Source organism: Idiotropiscis lumnitzeri, chromosome 9 (assembly GCF_059441095.1).
Source record: "Idiotropiscis lumnitzeri isolate Australia: NSW breed Sydney's pygmy pipehorse chromosome 9, RoL_Ilum_1.0, whole genome shotgun sequence".
NCBI classification, from domain to species: Eukaryota; Metazoa; Chordata; class Actinopteri; order Syngnathiformes; family Syngnathidae; genus Idiotropiscis; species Idiotropiscis lumnitzeri.
In genome coordinates, this window is record NC_142399.1 from 10,209,170 (window position 1) to 10,228,024 (window position 18,855).

At 43.0% G+C, this 18,855-nt stretch overlaps 1 protein-coding gene across 2 annotated transcripts in view; it reads left to right on the forward strand.

Moving 5' to 3' along the window:
• Positions 1-18,855, forward strand: part of grid1a (glutamate receptor, ionotropic, delta 1a) — a 248,434-nt gene that overhangs the window by 214,049 nt on the left and 15,530 nt on the right. For both annotated transcript variants that reach the window (XM_088305175.1, XM_088305176.1), the window contains exons 8-11: positions 995-1,114; positions 11,106-11,207; positions 13,762-13,959; positions 14,942-15,272. In XM_088305175.1, the coding sequence (XP_088161301.1) occupies positions 995-1,114; positions 11,106-11,207; positions 13,762-13,959; positions 14,942-15,272 (751 nt within the window). The remainder of the gene's footprint in view (positions 1-994; positions 1,115-11,105; positions 11,208-13,761; positions 13,960-14,941; positions 15,273-18,855) is intronic.

Here is an 18,855-nt window from a genome sequence, read left to right on the forward strand (position 1 = left end):
CGGTTTCAAGTATACGAAAAGGTTTTTACGTCGAGTCTGTCTTCTGAAATAGTCTGTTGATCTATTGGCCCCCCTGCCAGACACGTGAGCGCGCACACACGGGCACACACACTTTTCATCGTGAAATAAGGCAACGTGTTTGGGAAGAAATGGCTTCATTTCTTCTCGTTGAATCTTGTTAATAGAATCTGTGACGGTTGCAGGCAATCACGCTGGTTTCATCTTCAGACTGACATGAGATGGCCAGACAGGGCATGAAGGGAAAACAAAATACTGGAGTGCTGTGTTCTTTTTTTTTGTGTTCTGATTGGCCAGGTTTGCATGGAGACTTTTTGGAATGTCAACATTAGGTGATTTATCCAAGATGGCGTCAATTCGTCTTTTTGGCAAAGTATTCGCAATTGTTTTAACACTTTTATTAAGATAGCGCCATTAGTGCTTAAAAAAGAGCCTGAGCAGACCAGGCGCAAGTTGGCGATTCCGATCGAACTGTTTACATGACGCTCGTTCGTATTAAAAAGGAATACGCCACCCCTATAAACCGGAATAAAATTCCATTCGGATTCAGCCTTTTTATCACGATTGAGCGTTTATATGTCGCATATTTATTCCTTTTGGTCATTCGGATCCTTACTAATCGGAATACATGGCTCCAAGTATACCTGGCTACTGTTTAACCGCCTCTGAAAAACTCCCAAACGACTTTTTAAAAATTTTTTTTTTTATGCTTACATCCCTTAAAAGTTGAGAATTCCCCGCTTGACTTACCTGCAAAGTGCATTATTCATCAAACGTCCTCGGTTTAAATATAATGATGACATGATTTCCATTGATTAATATCATGTCATTTCATTAAGCTCTGTCAAGTTTGTGGCTGCGGGCGCTTTTCATCTGACGGAATATCAACACACTGAAAATGGAATAAAGCATTGACGCCCTTTCCAGGTCCCCCTTTGTTGTGACATCTTCCATTTTTACTCGTTTGTGGCTGCAGGGACGCATCAGCGGCCTGACGGGACTGATGGACTTCCGGGCGGACGGCTCCAATTCTCACGTTCAATTTGAGATTGTGGGAACCAGCTACAGCGAGACTTTTGGGAAGGATTGGAAACGGGTGAGTCGTACGTGTTTAACGCTCGTTTTATCCGTCTTGTTTTCCGTGGACAACCTTGCCGGGCTCCTCCCCGCAAATGCTCTTTCAGACCAAATGTCGACAATGCTACCAAGTCGTCGATTCTGAAATGAGTAGCGCAAAATGGAGCTAATTTGTGGAGGACGACATCGCACATGAAATTTTTGATGCAAATTTTAAAATTGTATGCCGCGTTGCACCGGTTCTAATGGCATTTACGTATGATGTAACATACAAAATGGCGTCGTTCTGTTGCTATAACGACAGCCGCGTACGCCGCATTAGCATTCTTCTTCCTCATGCAATACATTAAGAGTATTTCCTTGAAGTAATTCATGTCAGCACCGGAGAAATTTTATTCGACACTTTAAGCACCAGGAGCTGAAATTGTTGACAGTGATGAATGCGTATTTGTTTAATGTTTAAGTGAAACAATAATAATAATGAGTAGCAAAGTAAAATGATGCATTGCATTGATATGTTGCGGAATATTTTTTTATTGTCATTATACCGCAGGATAAAATGAAATGGAAGAGACGTAACCTGGATACACAGATACAGAGCGGGTCTTAACCGGGTCGCCTTTTACGGCGCCCTGTTTTTGCAATTGAAAAGAAAAAGCAATAAGGCAAAGTGAGAGGGAAAAGAATTGGGAAATTTTTTTTTAAATCAACATCGTTTATCGTTTAATTGCTGATTTAACCGGCCATAATTAGTCACACGTGGCTCAAAAATTATCCTACAAAATCAAAATCTCAAGACACACCCAAAAAAAAGTCGTGCACAAGTCAAGTGGAAAAATCATGTGACTGAAATGGACAGACTAAAGATTTTCCTTAATGTCACACGTCATGTCACAGCATTCAAAAAGTATGGGGAAAAATAATGTCTTTGCCGCGCTCTCTCATGTGGACTGGCGAATGTGCAGTCCGTTTGAGGTGCAGAACACAGAAAATCTTGTAATCAACGATCCAACATTAGTCTCTAGGTACCGACACTAACAATGGAGTTATTACGGCGTCATGGCTGTTTAGCCAAGCCAAGCCAATACAGTGCAGAGCAGAGCTAACTGCATCTCGTTTTTTTTTTTTTTTTTCCCACTGCCCCTGTTCTGACCAGTTGTTATGGTAACATGAATTGAAAAGAATCAACCCCCCCCCTCTCCCTTCCTTATACGTATAGTAGCTGTGAGATTTTTTGCATTAGAGCTCTTTATTATTTTTCCATTTTTCTCCATAGTGTATGTCAGAGGTAACGGCGTATCTCGCCGCAGGGTGCCCCTTTTAGTCCTTATAGCACAAAGTACGAACGTATGCGTTTCCAATAGATGCGTCTATTTTAAAACACGTATGGATTTGCACTCCGCTGTCCTTTTGTGGGTGAACAGCGTGCAGTGTGGAGGCACTAATGAAAACAGCTTTTTTTTTTTTTTTAAATATTCTCTCCATGTGTGAATGAAACAATTGATCATTTTGCCGAGACCTCGCCACTAACCTCTGCGGTATTGCTGCTCCATTAAAACACCTTTGGCTCCTCTCCACCGCTCCATTTTTCATGGCGCGGCGTCCGCCAGATACTGTAAAGTAGATGACACGTACTGTTGTGGCTCATTAGGCATCAGAAAGGAGCACGTTAATGTTACATGTCCTCCAAGGTCACAATGGATGACATGAAAGCCTCCCGACAAACTTATGTGTCAGAAATAAATAAAAGGATGCCCTCGAAATATTGGCTGATTGGTTGGGGTGACTGTTTGGTTTATTGATTTGATGGTAGTGAAGTGGGTTGGGTTGGCTGATTAGTTGACTGGTCATTTGATTAGTTATTGTGGGTTGTTAACTGGTTAGTTGTACTGTTTAATAGGTTAGTTGTTGGGCAGGTTGGGAATTAGAATGATTAGTTTGTTGCGGTGAATAATTGGTTGGTCGATGTGTAGGTTTGTTGTTTGGTTGTTTTTATGGTTTGGTTGGCGGCGTGGTAATTAGTTTGTTGTGTTGTCTGATCGGATTAGTTGATAAATTGGGTTGGTTGATTGACTGGGCGGGTTCCTAGGTGGATTTTTAGTTTGTTTGAGTGATTGGTTGTTGAGTTGGTTGGGTGTTTGACTATTAGTTTATTGGGGTTGGCTGATTAGTCGTTGATTTGTTGAGTTGGCTAATGGTTGGGGATGACCAATTAGTTAGTTGTATCTGTTTTGGACAGTTGTGTGCTTGGTTTGATGAACCAATCAGTCAGTCAGTTAAGTTGTTTGGGTGCTTGACTATTTGTTGAGTTGACTGGTTTGTTGTTGGTTGATAGGTTAGTGTTGTTGGTAGGTTGAGCGTACGGTTGAGTTGACTTATTGATGGGATTGAGTTCTTGGTTGGGATGTAAGTTGTCTGTTGGTGTGTTTGGGTTTGTGGATGTTTGGGTTGGTTTTGTGACCATTAGTTGAGTTAGGTGATTGGTTGGGTTTGTCTGTTGGTTGGTTGGCTGTTCGTTGGTTAGTTGTTAAGTTTACTGGTTGGGTTGGTTGACTGATTAATTGGGTATTAGTAGGTCAATCAAGACTTCCGTCGAGCCCACACCATCCTCATTTGGATTACCACCAAGTTCTTCGATTACCTTTTTTTTTTTTCTTTTAGTCACTGGCCAATTTAGGAAAATGTTGAACATTTAGTAATATTAAAACAGGTGAAAACAAAATAAATAGCTGATCTTATGCCTACGCACTAAATAAATGGCATTCTCTTTTGATCCCGTTAAAGTTTGCGAAGGTACAAAGTCAGTTTAGTTTGTTTCCAATTATTCTCAAATGAAAGCGTCACATAATCCGAGAGGCAATAAAAATGAATCGTCGAAAGGCGCCTCTATTGGCTGTCAATAGAGTTTATAGACCTAATGAAGTATCCAGGGAGCAAATAATAACTTGAGTTGACAAACTTCCGTGTGCTTTGTTTGGGAATACCGCTGAGAGAGATTAAGCCTATCATCTGCGTACCCTCCGTCGTAATTTGTTTGTCGCCGCCACTGCCGACGTCCCAATTCCATCAAGGGGCTTCCCGCCGAATGAAGAGAAATTGACTTTTCTTTTTTTTTTTTTTGCCGTGCGTGTGTGCGTTAATCTCTGCCGAGTAATGCTGACCAGAAGCCATAATGAAGATTTAATCACGGCTCAGCCGGGAGCCAGAATCACCGCGGCGATTCATCATAACGCCGCCATTAAGGAGTCGTGAAGAGGCGACGCATCGCACAGGAACGTCAGGCCGTATTTAAAGTCGCACATACAGTTGTCGGATCTCAGATGTCCAGAGCGGCGGCACACCAACGCGCACACTCTTGTATCTCCAATTAGAGGCCGAAAGAGACAGCAATGAGATGCCACATGTGATTACTTGCCGTGTCTATACACGACGGCACGGACTGCCAGGCTCAAACGCTCTCTATTAGGGTGCTCATATAAATATTCAGGAAGTCTATCTTGCCTGCGCTGCGTCTATCTCGCTACTGTCATCGAGATGAGACACACCATTACCCGCCGTCCTCTGCATCCTCGCCTCCAACTCACTGGCGCCGTAACCTTCCTTGCTCCTCCCTCGCCTCGGCTTTCCTCCCTCTCCATCATCGTTTATCTGCATCCAGTCCATTTTCCTCCCAGCCTGATGGCTCTTAGATGAGGCGTCTCTCTGCTTAAGACACCCTAATGAAGACTGAAATACTATTTCCTGGATGGCCACTGTTAGTTTGCGCCACCAGCTCGCCGCTTCGTCTCCTGCTGCAGAGTGATCGATGCCGTTCTTGTTGTTTTGCTTGCCCCGCTTTGCGCTTATTGATGTGTCAGCTCCTTCCTAAGCAGATATTGCAATTGACTTCCCGTTCGCGCGAGGCTCTTCGCGGAGAAAAGGCCGCTCGTTCAGATGTAATCGCTCCTCTTAGCCCGGCATCTTTCATGCATCCGTCAGAATTGATTCTTCCCGGGCGCGCTGGGTAACTATGACAGCCGTCTGTGATGAGTGGGACATTATGGAGAAACATGGCTTTGCAATGGTGCCGCATTAACCTCGCCCAAATAAGCTCATTTTTAGGCGCGACGAAGATGACTTACAAGATGAGTTCATTATTAGACCGGCTGTCGTCAGCAGTAATGTGTCCGTACCGTTTTAAAACAGCGCTAAGCTCCACCACTGCTTAGACCAGCACTTCTCAAGATTTTCTCTCCGTAGCGCTCCGAGAAAAATATGCTTCTAAACTCTTCTATTTTTCTTTCACTTTTGTCAATTTTGAACAATTGAAATTATTGATGAGAAACAACAAAAATGGAATATTTTCACAAGATTCAACGTAGAGTGGGTCATATTGACCCATGAAAAGTATTGCTGAGACACAACAAAACGGTAGCATAAAAAAAAAAAAAAAAATGTTGTTACATTTTCAGATGATTAAACATAGAGCAGGTCATATGACCCGTGAACATTGTTGCTAGGAAACAAACCAACCACAGGCACGGGAACATGAACTCGTCATCGTTTGTGGGAAGGAGGCCATTCCTTGACCTTCCTGTTATGTTGAAGGCTCCGTTTGGAAATTGAGATTTTTACTTCCAGGGTTTCCGCAAATTCTGAAATGGTCTTGAAAGGGCATTGATTCCAAGAATCTGAACACAAAGGCCTTCATGAGAATTAGTGTGTCTTGGATCAATCTTTCAAAAGTCTTCCAAATTGTTAACACATGATAAGAGGGTCTCAAACTAAAAAGATGGACAACATTGGCAACATCAGTCGTATTGTCAAAAAATGTTCAATATGTCACAGTACACTTTGCCAACTTGTAAGCACACCTGCAGATGTTCAACGTCAAACATATCACCCCATGAACTTTTTTGCAGTGCAACAAACAGAACGCGAGGGTTTAAAAAAAAAAAACAGTCAGTTAGCATCTGCTTGGAGGTGCCAAGATGGTTTGTCTTTTGGCGACCTCGGTCGCCAGGTCCTCTCGCCCGGCGTGAAGAAAACACAGCGGCGTCCGCTTAATCAGAGCAATAATTCTATCATGGCTACCAGTTCTGGCCCAAGTGCTGCTAACCGGAGCCCAAAACGAGGCCCGGCGGTCCTCGCCATTCATCTCGCCAAATTGGTCCGCCAGTTTTGTCCTCCGCCGCTGCATAACACCGATTATTTGGCGCTCGTTTTTGGCTCAACGTGTGTCCCCGGAGAAGTGGACAGACTTTTTTTTTTTTATCTTTCTGGCCCAACATCGGCAAACAGAGAACGCGGAATCAAGTTGGAGCTCGTCTGTGTCGCTTGACAAGCAGCCAAACATCTTCTGTTTATATATTTGTAAATATATACGATACAATACAACTTTATTTCTCGAGCGTATTTCACAACAGCTGCAGCTCCCATCTGGTCCCTTATAAATGAGCGGGAAATTAGAACACAAATTAAATCACATAAACAATAGCTATCGGAAGAACAGCAAAACAGCGACAGTCTTATGTTGAGTCGAAAGCTAAAGAATAAAAAATGTCTTCAACCGGTTTGAAAAAGTGGACAGAGACATTTGGGAGGTCATTTCATAGGGAAGGACTGGCAAGAGAAAAGGCGCTTAGTCACCTCCAGCAGCTTTTAGTCCGCAGACCTGAGGCAGCGTCAGGTGCATAGGGGTGGAGGAGCTCGGAGAGGTACGCTTCGGCGAGGCTATTTCAAGATTTGAAGACGAACAGAAATACTCTCAAGTGCACCGGGAGCCAGTGAAGAGAGGCCGAGATTGGCCTGATGTGCTCCCTCTTCGAGCTCCAGTTAAAAGGCGAGCCGCAGCATTTTGCACCAGTTGGAGGCGCTTGAGGGAGGACTGGCTGACTCCGAAGTATAATCTATTCCAGTAATCTAGCCGAGATGTAACGAAGGCATGGATGACTGTTTCAAAGTGCTGCTGGGAAAGAAACGGCTTCGCTTTGGCCAGCTGCCTAAGATGAAAAAAGCTGAATCGAACAACACGACTGATCTGCCGCTCTAATATTTATTTTTATTTTTTTTAAATATTTTTATTTTTATATATTTCCTATGCTCCCCCCCCTCGTCTAAACACGGTGATATGACCGTGAGAAAAATCCACCCGCTTTAGGCCATCTCAGGTGGCGACCGTTTCGCCTTGGACTGCCATTTGTCGTCGACTGGCTCGGGTAAAGACCAGGCCCGGCGCACCTGTAACGTCGGCTAGCCGAGCCCCCGTCGGCACTGTGATGACTGAGATGATTAGCGGCAGCTGAACTTGAACTTTTAATGCCGGCTCCGTCGTTTTTAATTAAGTAGTCTTTGTGGCACACCCGCACACACACACACTGCGAGTTGCTGACACTTACACGCGTCATCGATCGGAACGCCGATGCTGCGTTCTTTCATCTGCAGATGTGACAAAGTGTGGAAATGGAGATAACGCAGATCATCTCCGGTTTTGGTGTTCCCCTTTTTCGTAGTCGCTCCACTTTAAATATTCTCAACTTGTCTGCTTTGACTCCTCGTTGTGCAATATTGAGTTATAACTTGAGACGCTGCGCTGCCATGCTGGTGTTGGCCTATCAGGAGAGATAAGACTCGATTCGTTTGAATGGTCATCTTATATTGCCTCGTGCGTCTGGAAACGAGCGATAGCTTCATTCCAGCTTCTTCCGTCGGGTGGGCTGGAGGAAGTGAAAGGAGACTTAGGGAATCAACCTACAAATGTGGTATGTGCCTTTTCAAATTTAGGAGGAAACTCGACAAATAGTCAAGTGTCATCGCGCCACAAACGTGCATTGCTGAAAACAAAGTAATTCTCTTTGGAATAAAATTATTTTTTTTTTTACAAATAATTAAAGGATAATTGAACTGTCTGCCGCCTCGGAAAAAGTAATTTTCTATATTTTTTTTCCTTTTAAGAAAAATAAATCCCATGCATCGGACTGACTGAACTCGACCAAAGATCTGAAACGAGCTTCGGCTATTGTTCTTCTATCGAAATGACGCCATTTAAGTGATTCAATGACACCCGTCATTGGCCGTCTCCTTTGTGGAATTGAAGCACTCGTGACACGACTGTCTCAGAACAATAACCCCAAAAAAAATAAAAAAATCATCTCTGTTCTCCTTTGTCCATTGAAAACAACCATTGGCATTTCCGCAGCCTCATTAAAGATCGAGCTTGCTCGCCATTAGCCAAATAGCCATCATTACGGCGACTTTTTAAAAAGGCATATCACAGAATTTCAATACGTCAATATCGTCCGTCCCTTTTGTGTTCCTATGGAGCTGCATTTTTTTTTATAGAAAAGATCAATCGAAAGCAGACCTGTGTGCTGAAAGCTGGACAATGTATTGTTGTTTTAATGTCCTATGAGAGAATCATTTATGCGCTACGTCTGCATCTGCTGCAAAAAAACGCAGCCCTTTTTCCATCTTCGAAAAGTTTTGTGGCAAAGTTAGCCGAGGAAATTTTATTAAAAAGAGGCTGTGCATATTTTATGTAATATCATATTCCTCCAAGGTGTCTTGTCATGTTTCCGTCAAATTACCCCCGTGCTCAAGAATTATTGCGCTCTTCACTCAAGGTTTTTCTTGTGCATGTTTTGGAAGAGCAGAGCATATTGATAACCAATATCTGACACAACATTGGGAAGAATTCTACCTTCATATCTGCGCATGTAAGAAGAGACATTGACGAACGCCTTTTTCAACTTTGCTTTCAAAGACAATGTCCGGAAAACACAACATCACGCTTTTCAAAACCCGAAATGGCATCTAGCGTACAAAGCATGGCCATTCCTCTCTCTGATGTTTTTCCCTGACGTTTTCAAACTCGTGCCAATGTAACGAAGGAGCGCGAGAGCAAAGTGCGCTGTCAATGTTTCATGAAGCCAAGGTTCAAAGTTAAGTGCAGGGGTCCACTTATGCAACGTTGAGTCGAAAGTAAATTGTTACTCACATTGGCGCTTTTGTTCCCTGCTCGGATTTCAAGTCTTCAGGTTAATATACACTCAACCCTGACACTGATTATATGACTCGGGAGCCATTTGCAATAGATGTAGGTGGACAGAGAGAGAGAGAGAGAGAGAGAGAGAGAGAGAGATCAACACAAAGCTAAAATACAATCTGATGAAATTAATTTTATTTATTTATTTATTTTTAAATAGAACAATTTCGTCTCATCCAAAGTGTTTGAAATGGTATAGTATTTAATCAGTATTTAAATCGGATTTATGACGATAAAATAGTGAATTTAATCATCCATTTTTTTAATTTATTAAGGAAATCCAATCAAATAAAGAATAGAAATATAAAATTCTAAATCAGTGGAATCTAGTGGACATTTAATTTTTGTGTATTCAAAATAATTTAATATAATGTAATTGATCAGTTCTACACATTTTAACTTTTTATTTTTGTTTAGTTTTTTTCCCAAAGACTTGAAAATGACTCCAAAAGGAACTCAAAGAAAGTTGGCTTTGTGTAAACATTCCATCATAGGTGACAAGGTTGTTTGGCCGCGGGCCGTCGTTCTTGTCCTGTCAACTTGAACGGGAAAGACACCTGAAAAGTGACGTGTCACATCCTGGAGGACACTCGAGCAGCTCGGAGCGCTGATTAACAATTTAGACGACATCTCTTCCGCAAGTGGCGACTGAGCTCGCAAAGTTGACGAGGTGGAAGGCGAACTCATTTTTGTCGTAATTCACATAATGCCTTCACCTGTTGTTTCCCGCAATCACCATTTCATCTGTGATCACTAAGCATGCGGCAGATTGCTTCCAAGTGCAGCAAAAAATGGCCGCATTGTCTTGCTGGAGAGTCCTAACAGCATGCTAATAGCTGACACTCGTCGCCCTGGCAACCAGATGTCTCGTTGTAGAGCGGAATCATAAATTGTTTGGTGGGGTGATGACATTTGTTCCAGCTTGCTTATTTCAAATCTTGAGTTAAACTTCTTTTGTTCTTCCTGAAATCAATTCTGTGAATCATTTTGGATATTTGCATGTTTGTGCGGAAGAAAAAAAAAAATTAATAAAATAAAAACATATGTGTTTTAGACATAATCCATAGCTGTTAGGCTCTTGTACTTTTGAATTTTAACTCAACTATATTTGCATTTGTTATTTAATTTTTTTTGGAGGTGTATTGTTTTTTTTTCCCAATATTAATTATACGTGTTTTTTTTGTTTTTGGCCTATTCGCGGGCCGGGAGGGTCCCGATTCCCCACGAATTGCGGGTTACCACTGTATAGGAATTTCATTTATTGAAATAGATTGGCTTGTCTCCTGATCCGATCGGTGATCGGTTATTGTTTTTTTCTCAATTGGCTGATCGGTGATCGACTCCAAAATCCTGAATCGTAACTCAGCCATAAATCGAGCACCACCGATAAACGTTTTTTTTTTCCTTCCCCCATTTTCACGTCTTTTAGATCAGCTATCTTGACCAGTTTCCACTTGAAGCAACATATTTACAGGCCGCCATAAAAACAATTCCTGATTAAAAAGCCAACTTCCCATTCAGATATTCTTTTGCCAGATTTGAAGCTTTATCGGCTTCCTTGTCGCCACAAATAACACAAAGTGGGCTTGCGTGAGAATCACCAGTCGCGATCAACTTGTATCCTAATAAGAACTGCTGATTATATCGCTTCAAGTAAACAGGGCTTTAGTTTCCTTGGAAGCCTTTTCCCCTTTCCAAAGATCTCCAAAGGTTATGTTTTTTTGTGTTGTTCGGTTGTTTTTTTTACTCGTTTTTGCTATATTTCTCGTGACCCCGACGAGCGCTTTGGTGTGTACAGAGTAACAGGCAGACGAAGCTGATGTGCAAAATAAAACGTTCATTTTCTGACCACGAAAAAAAAAAAAAACCGTTTTATTCCGGATCTCCTTCCCAAATGGTCCACGGTATCGGTAACGTGACAGTCGATGCGAAGGCCACGTCTCATTGCTGTCAGTCTCTAACACCATCTGTCCTTCTTGCTTTGCAGTTGGCATCATGGGACTCCACCCGGGGTCTTAACGGAAGCTTAAAGGAGAGTCGCATCGAGAGCGGGATGCAGGGGGTGACGCTGAAGATCGTCACGTTGTTGGTAAGTCGGATTCCGTGCGACGGAAGCAAATAAACACCGGCCACTACTTAAGCTACACCTGATCTGAAACATCGTGGGTCAATTTTGCTCTCAAATGATGGGTGGGGCTTCATTTGTATTTTTCTAGAGGGCGGTGTAGTGTGGTAGTGGTTAGCATCAAGTTCCGGGTTGGATTCCTGGCTCAGACCTCCTCCCACGTTCCAGAAACATAATTCTTCGGTTCAATGAGGGCTGCGAGGCTTGAATAGCTAACAACTGTGTGTATGTCGGCTTCCAAAACTTAGTTTTAAAGAACTGACATCCACAAGTCATGCATCTAAAAATAAATAAATAAAACAAAGAGCTTACTCGGCAGGTATAGGCAGAAATGTATCTGCAGATTTACCTTCGTTGGCTGACAGATTTCCTTCTGCACCAAAGAATTACTGCTATCGATTTCAAACAAAACAAAGTTCTTCAAATGAATCCAACTTGATCATTTTCACGCATTCTTGTCAATTGAAGCTTTCTTAGTCGTTGCAATTTTCAAGTTTTGATGAGATATAATCTTGCCGGGGTGTGAAAGTGGTTACTGCACTTCTCGGAGAGTGGAAGAGTCAAATGGAGTAAAGTGATTTGCTTTCAAGCTTATTTCGACACATATAAAAAAAAAAAAAAAAAAAGACGTGAGGGCTGCCTTAAGGTATTGATTCGTTGAAACAATATCATTGGGACTAAAGAGGCTTTTGCCTGACAGCGATGATTCCGGCAAGGTTAGATTTTAGCTTCAAATAATGCGGTCGTAAAAATGTTCCGTTTCATTTATTTACTTTGTCTTGTTATTGGACAAAAAAAAACGATAACTTGCATCAGAGACATTCTGAGTCAGATTGAGTCCTTGAGGAAAAAATGTGAACAAAGTAAAAGTACCAAAAGGCTGCAAATGGGCATCCATAATGGAAGCGTTTCGAGTTTGACTTTCTTACAAGTTCTTACCTGAGTTGAGCGAGGTCACAAGAACGGACCCCCGTGTCCTAGCGGGCGCAGGACGTCTTTTTTTCGGCAAGGGAATAGCGAACAAACAAAAGGAAAACCCGCTGGGAGCGAGCGGACGGCGTGACAAAGCTCGGCCGCTCGTCGCCAGAGACGGCTTTTAAAGATCGTTCCCCGCACGAATTGGGGCTCTTGGAAAGCCTTCAAAGTCAGTTTGCCCTCCGCCAACTTTTTTCCCTCCTCCCCCCTCCCACTCAATGCGCTTCCTCTTCTTCTTCATGCATGGTTTCCCTTGCCGTGTATTTCTTCACATAAGTTCAGTGTCTACTTCATCACGCCATTGGTCCCGGCAGAATCCACTCTCGCCACTCTCTTTTGCTCCACCTTTAATTCTTCTCCAACACTTCATAAAGATGGAAAACAGGCTGGAGCACATTTAAAAAAAAAAAAAAAAAAAAAAGTTAATTTCTACATTGGTGAACTGCCACCGTTGCCATGGCAACGTATGTGGCAGGTCAACAGTAGCATACGAGGCGGTTTGATCAACTCAGACTTCACATTTCTTCTGATGACTGAACGTGTCCTCGTGTCCGCTGGCCAGTTTGCAGCGCGTCGCCATGAATGATTTAAGCGGCACGAATGAACCTTTTTTTTGTCCACGCGCGTGTTTCTTCTCGCTTGGGTTTGCCTACATCTGTAAAGTGTAATTGACTTTCAGGGCCCTCAGCTAAATACAAATGTAAAGTCGACAGCGCCAATTTCTTGAGGGGACAAAGACACGGAGAGAGGATAAAGAAGTCGCGTTGAATAATTTTGAAAAATAATCAAACTGGGATTTTTTTTTTCCTCAATATTCCGATTTAAAATATGATTTTTTCAAGGTCCTTTATCCATTTATTTTTTTTATTTTTATCAAACAAAAGCGTGAATTAATCTGTTCGTATATTGGTCACGAACTATGTATTATACTGTATGTCCTTTGCGTGCTAAGAATTTCTACCGAGAGGCGTGTACGCAGGGATGGATGGATATCTTTTAATCCAGGGCAGGAATGTTGTTCGAACGCATTCGACCGTCCTGCAATGTGAAAGCAACTTTTTGTATTCCACAGTATGAAATATGAGATCTAACAATCGGATTGCTGCTGATCGATTAGTGGACAGCTGTGTGTTTTTCCAACCGACACAACTCTGCCACACAGATTTTGCTTCAGTCGAGGGGGGCCGGCGACGGCTGTGATTTTAATTTAACTGAGAGAATAAAAAAAGAGCATCAAAACTAACTAATGGTCATGCCGACATCGGATGTCAGTCTGGCATTGGCCGTCTATTGAGGACAAAGTCTTCTGATCAGGCTGGTTTTGGAGCAATTAGTCCAAAATGGCTGCCGCAAACCAAAATAGCTGACTTCCTTTTCAATATCAAGGATGAGTTCTTGAGAGTTTTTCCCTTTGTGTGTCCACCAAATTTTGTGCCGATGGCTCGCCTAAGACTCCCGTGTGCTGATTTTTTTTTTTTTGCCGCTTTTCCAGTGTTGTTGCTTCACGTTTTCTTGCTGACAATCTGAAAAATCCCGTTGATAGGAAGAGCCTTTCGTGATGGTGGCAGAGAACATCCTGGGCCAGCCCAAGAGATACAAAGGCTTCTCCATCGATGTCCTGGACGCCCTGGCCAAGATTCTGGGCTTCAAGTACGACATCTACCAAGTTGCAGATGCCAAGTACGGCTCGGCGCTCCCAAATGGCTCCTGGAACGGAATGATTGGCGAACTCATCGGCAAGGTCAGTGCACTTTTTGCGTTCCAGGCAACCAGTGTCCAGATTTACCCGATTTAGATCCAAACCATTTCTCGAACAGTGAGGACACATTTTTTTTTTTTTTAAAACAAGACCAATTATGGAGTTTGCAGTAATGGAAACAAAAACAGAAAAGCATCATGCTGACCAAAAGCTTTTATCTGCAAATCAGTCGTTCAGATTCGTACCGGAAGGTAAAAGGACAAAGGTTTGAGAACATGACTGTGAATCGAAATATTTATTTAGCTCCAGCCTTAATGGAGTTACAGCTTATTTTTTTTTTTTTTCCCCATCCCGCTGATGCAAAAACAAGTCGCTGTTAATATTTCTTTTCCTCATATGTGCAATCTTTTATTTTGCGTGGAGGCAAAAGGCTGCATGAATCATTTCTACTTCATAACAATCCTGACCTAATTAAGACCACTGGCTGCCTTTCACTGAGTTGATCACTCTGCCGGGAGAGCCTAACTGAATACAAAAATTATTTCCCAGAAAAGGACGGTCCACACTCCATGAATTACGCATGAATTATATTCCCATACACAAGCCGTGTCGCTTTCATGTCCGTCCGTGTAGTCATTTTAGGGAATCCAAGAGATTGGCAAATATATGTTTTATACATAAACACCCTGAATGGAACATTTTAGGTTCATTGGAAATGCCAAAAATATTTTAGTCTGTCTCACATCATATTGATTGCGCACATTTTTATATTTCATCAGCGCAGTCAATAATTATCCCGAAATACTTTTTATGTGGAAAATACACACACACACACGCACGAGCAGAATTCTGATTGGACAAAAACTCTCACTAAAATTTACAACACTCGGATATAATATGCCATCAATGTGAAGAATATGATCATATTGATTATTTTAGGCCAGCAGAGAAGGCCTTGAAGGCCTTTGACCGCCCATCACCGGTTGTTTGTAGTTGTAGTAACGTTCTGAATATTGTCGAGCAGAGAGCGGACCTGGCCGTGTCGGCCATCACCATCACTCCAGAGCGCGAGCGCGTGGTGGACTTCAGCAAGCGCTACCTGGACTACTCGGTGGGCATCCTGATGCGCAAGTCGGAAGAAAAAATCAACATCTTCTCCCTGCTGGCGCCGTTCGACCTGGCCGTGTGGGCCTGCATCGCCGCCGCCATCCCGGTGGTGGGCGTCATGATCTTTCTGCTCAGACGCATCCAGGCCGTCCGTTGCCAGAATAACGCGGGCGGCCACCCGCAGCCCTCGCCCTCCACCTCGCTGCAGAGCGCCATCTGGATCGTTTATGGAGCTTTTGTCCAACAAGGTAAGTCCCACTGCGTTTGGAAGTTGTACCTTTGAGGTCACATTTGCACCTGCTGTGGCTTTACACTAATTTCGGAACGCAAGGACGGCTGAAACACTTGAAATTGTTCAACCTGGCTATGGTTTCATACACGCATGCTAGTGTTCCCGGAACACTGGCGAGATGTCCTGGCTGGTGTACCAATGATTACATATCCCTAAAGTTGATGAACCAGGAGGGCATATGGGAGAGATTGAGACATTTATCCTCATTAGAAGCCAACGCGACAACAACATGAATCGGAAGCCCTTCGTTTAAGCTCCATGTCACATATTGTAGCTTTAATTATGCAACTTAAAGGAGGCAGAAACACTTCAAATGTCTTGCATTAAAGAGAGCATCTAAGGTGTCCCGGCTGGTTCAGCTATGTTTTAGACTATTTCAGCAGGCGATGCAGAGTTGCCATGACAATGATAGCAATACCGTTATCCTTATTACAAGTCAATGCATGACTAGAATTTTGAAGTTGCTCCTTCAACGTGAAACGATCACATACTGTGTCTTTCGATTGGGGAAGCCGAAATGCTTCCCGAGCAGCCGATTTGGAAAAAATATATATAATAATAATAATAATTGAATACATGCATTAAATATGTCGGTGTCTTGGCTGATCCGCTGATATTTCTCTGACTGGAGTAGGTGATCCAGACCATTATCCTGATTACAAGCTAATATACCACATAAGAGGTGTCCTGACTGGCCCACCAAAGTTGTGTACAACATAAATCAAAAAATGTATTTATCGATTATAGTCGATATTCATTTTCATAGCCCGATATTGATTCATAAAACAATATGTAACCTGCATAAAATGTACGATTGAAAAACCTTTTTATACAGTTTAGCGGTAATACCTCATTCCACCACACGGTGGCACATATCTCTAATACATAAACTGGTTAGCATCATGCTCAAACAACGCAATCTTCCGCAAACATCATAAAAAACATTGATTAACTCACTCATATTACCACTTAACTGTCAGGATCGATCGCCGGTGGGCGAGGAGGAGGTGGACCCAGAATGCGAGGAAGCGGGGAAAAGGGTAAGCTAAAGGGAATTTATTAAATTAATCAAACGAGGACAAACAACGTGGCAGGGTGCGAAATGACAAAGACAAACTAAACGTGACTAAACAGAACACAAATGACAAGTAACGAGGACCGTGACAAACACTGGGGATCGTGGGCGTGGGCGTGGGCGAGGGCGAGGGCGAGGGCGAGGGCGAGGGCGAGGGCGAGGGCGAGGGCGAGGGCGAGGGTGGCCGTGACAGTCCGTAAAGGGAGTAATATTCCGACACTGATGTGTTGGGATGAGGTGTTCAAATAGTCCAGTCGTTTGGAGTGCGGATGGGCATCAGGTGTGTGAGGTCAATGGGGAGCAGGTGCGTGGCTGGTGAGAGCGAGGCGCAGAGGGGGAAACGCCCCTACTCAGCTGATCGAAACCATAACAAAACCGCATGCACACAAAAACAATAACACACCCTGTCATGTCCGACGCGGATCATGACATTAACGAGTTGCTTACGACTTGTACGTATATTGCCGTGAGAAGCTGTTTTCCATCGAATGAGCCCTGGTAAGCAAGGCCTTTGCTTGCTACGAGGCGAAACCTCAATGCTAACGCGCTATAATAAGCTAAGTCATCTTAACTTTATCTTGGTGAAGGTCTTGGTTAAAACCAATCAGCGTACTGGAAGTGGTGAGAACTATTTGGTTGTGATGTATCAAAATGGGATCAAATGAGTAGATGAGGATGCTAATTGGTGAAAATATATCACATAGAAAGAAGGCGATCCAGCATTCCCTGTTTGCGATGGTCGAGCTCGACGGTTACCCTTATTAGAAGCCGATGCGTCATCAAGACAGTTTTGAAGCAAAAATTGACATATTAGATCTAAGGGAGCCTGAAACACTTAATGCGATTAAAGAGAGCAGAAAAAGTGAGTCATGAACAAATCAATTAGAAAACATGCATTTAAGAGCCTGCCGTGACCGAGCCATCCGTCATTGAAACAAGTGCACAGCCTTGCATTTTTCCAAAGGTGTCCTCGTCAAGGACGCCGGCCCATCCTTACAGCCGCTCCACATGTAGCCACTACGTCCCCTTTGGACAACTGAGCAACATCCATCATCCACTGGCAAGTTAGCAGCGAGCCAACCCCAAAAGCACATGAAGTTTAGGGAAAAAAAAGATGATTTTTCTTTCTCGTTTGACTCCCAGTGCTGCCAGTTTTGGTCTTTGTCAAGCAGACCGTTTGTTTTCCGGGAAGACGCCGGTCGCTTTGATATGGAGCCGAGCACTGATGCATTGTGGCTTCGTTCGAGAACATGAACTCAGCGATAGCGTCAGCCGTCATTTAGTAATGATATGTCAACATTTGGTAGCTGGAAACAAAAAAAGGATTTTTTTTTTTTCTTGCAACGGTCCCAAGGTGTCAAAATACCCCAGAACCAACAATTGTAGCAGGGATGGGCAAAGTACGGTCTGTGGGCCACATATGGCCCCCGTCGTACTTTAATTCGAGCCATGGAGCTTTGTTAGCAAAATGGCCTCCTTAGATGGAGCAAAACAGGTGGATTTTGCGCTCTAATTAATTTTCCACAAACATATTTCTAATCAGAATGGTGTGTTGTTTTTTTTATTGACGCAAAAACTACCTAACCCGACAGTCAAGAAGGAAGCGACCTGTCCTGGCCTTTGTACCTATATTATAATAATATCTGCGGAAACAAGAGCACTAAAACGAGAGCTTCCATCCATTTACTGTACTTGTACGGTTCGGCGGCAGATACTCTCTACGCTTCGCTTTTGGAGCCAGCATTTTGTACGCTGCACTGCGAGTTTGCGAGACGCACGGACGCTTCACAAAACGCTATTAATTTCACACTTGATGCATGGGCAGGCATTCCCAAATATTTGAATAGAAACAATAAAAAGTCCCATCTAAAATAATATTTCCACTTTAGGAGAGTGGCTGGAAATCATTCGGAGCAGCAAGTGGAAGCAGGCAAATGTTTTTTTTTTTTTTTTTTTTTGCACTTGATGACAAAGTTTTATAAGAAGTTTATTTGGAAGAAGAAGACGGACCGCTGCACTAGATCCATTTGACTTTCACGATGCACATTTCACATTCGATGACCTTTAAAGATCACTCAAAGCCGCGTATAATAAAAGTGACGGATGCCCGAGCGCTGCGCGTCTGACAAGGCGTTCAGTTCCGTCCTGAGGCCGCAGCTGTGTCGACGGTGACACTCCAGCCAAATAAGCTCTCATCACATCATTTTTGCACTGGCGCCGGCTTCCTCGTGACATTTCTACAGCTCCATTTTTTTTTTTTTGTCTCCTTTCAAAAACTCGAATTTATCCTGACATTTCTCTCGTACACTTCATAAGCTCTTTTTGATTTCATACTGAGAGTGAAGGAGAGTCAGAAATGAAATGTGCAAAACTAATGTGATGATCTGGTCTTCTTCAAAAAAGCTCAAAAGACATGAAAGGAAGAAAGTTGGGTGAATCAAGACGACGATTAATGAAGACTCGA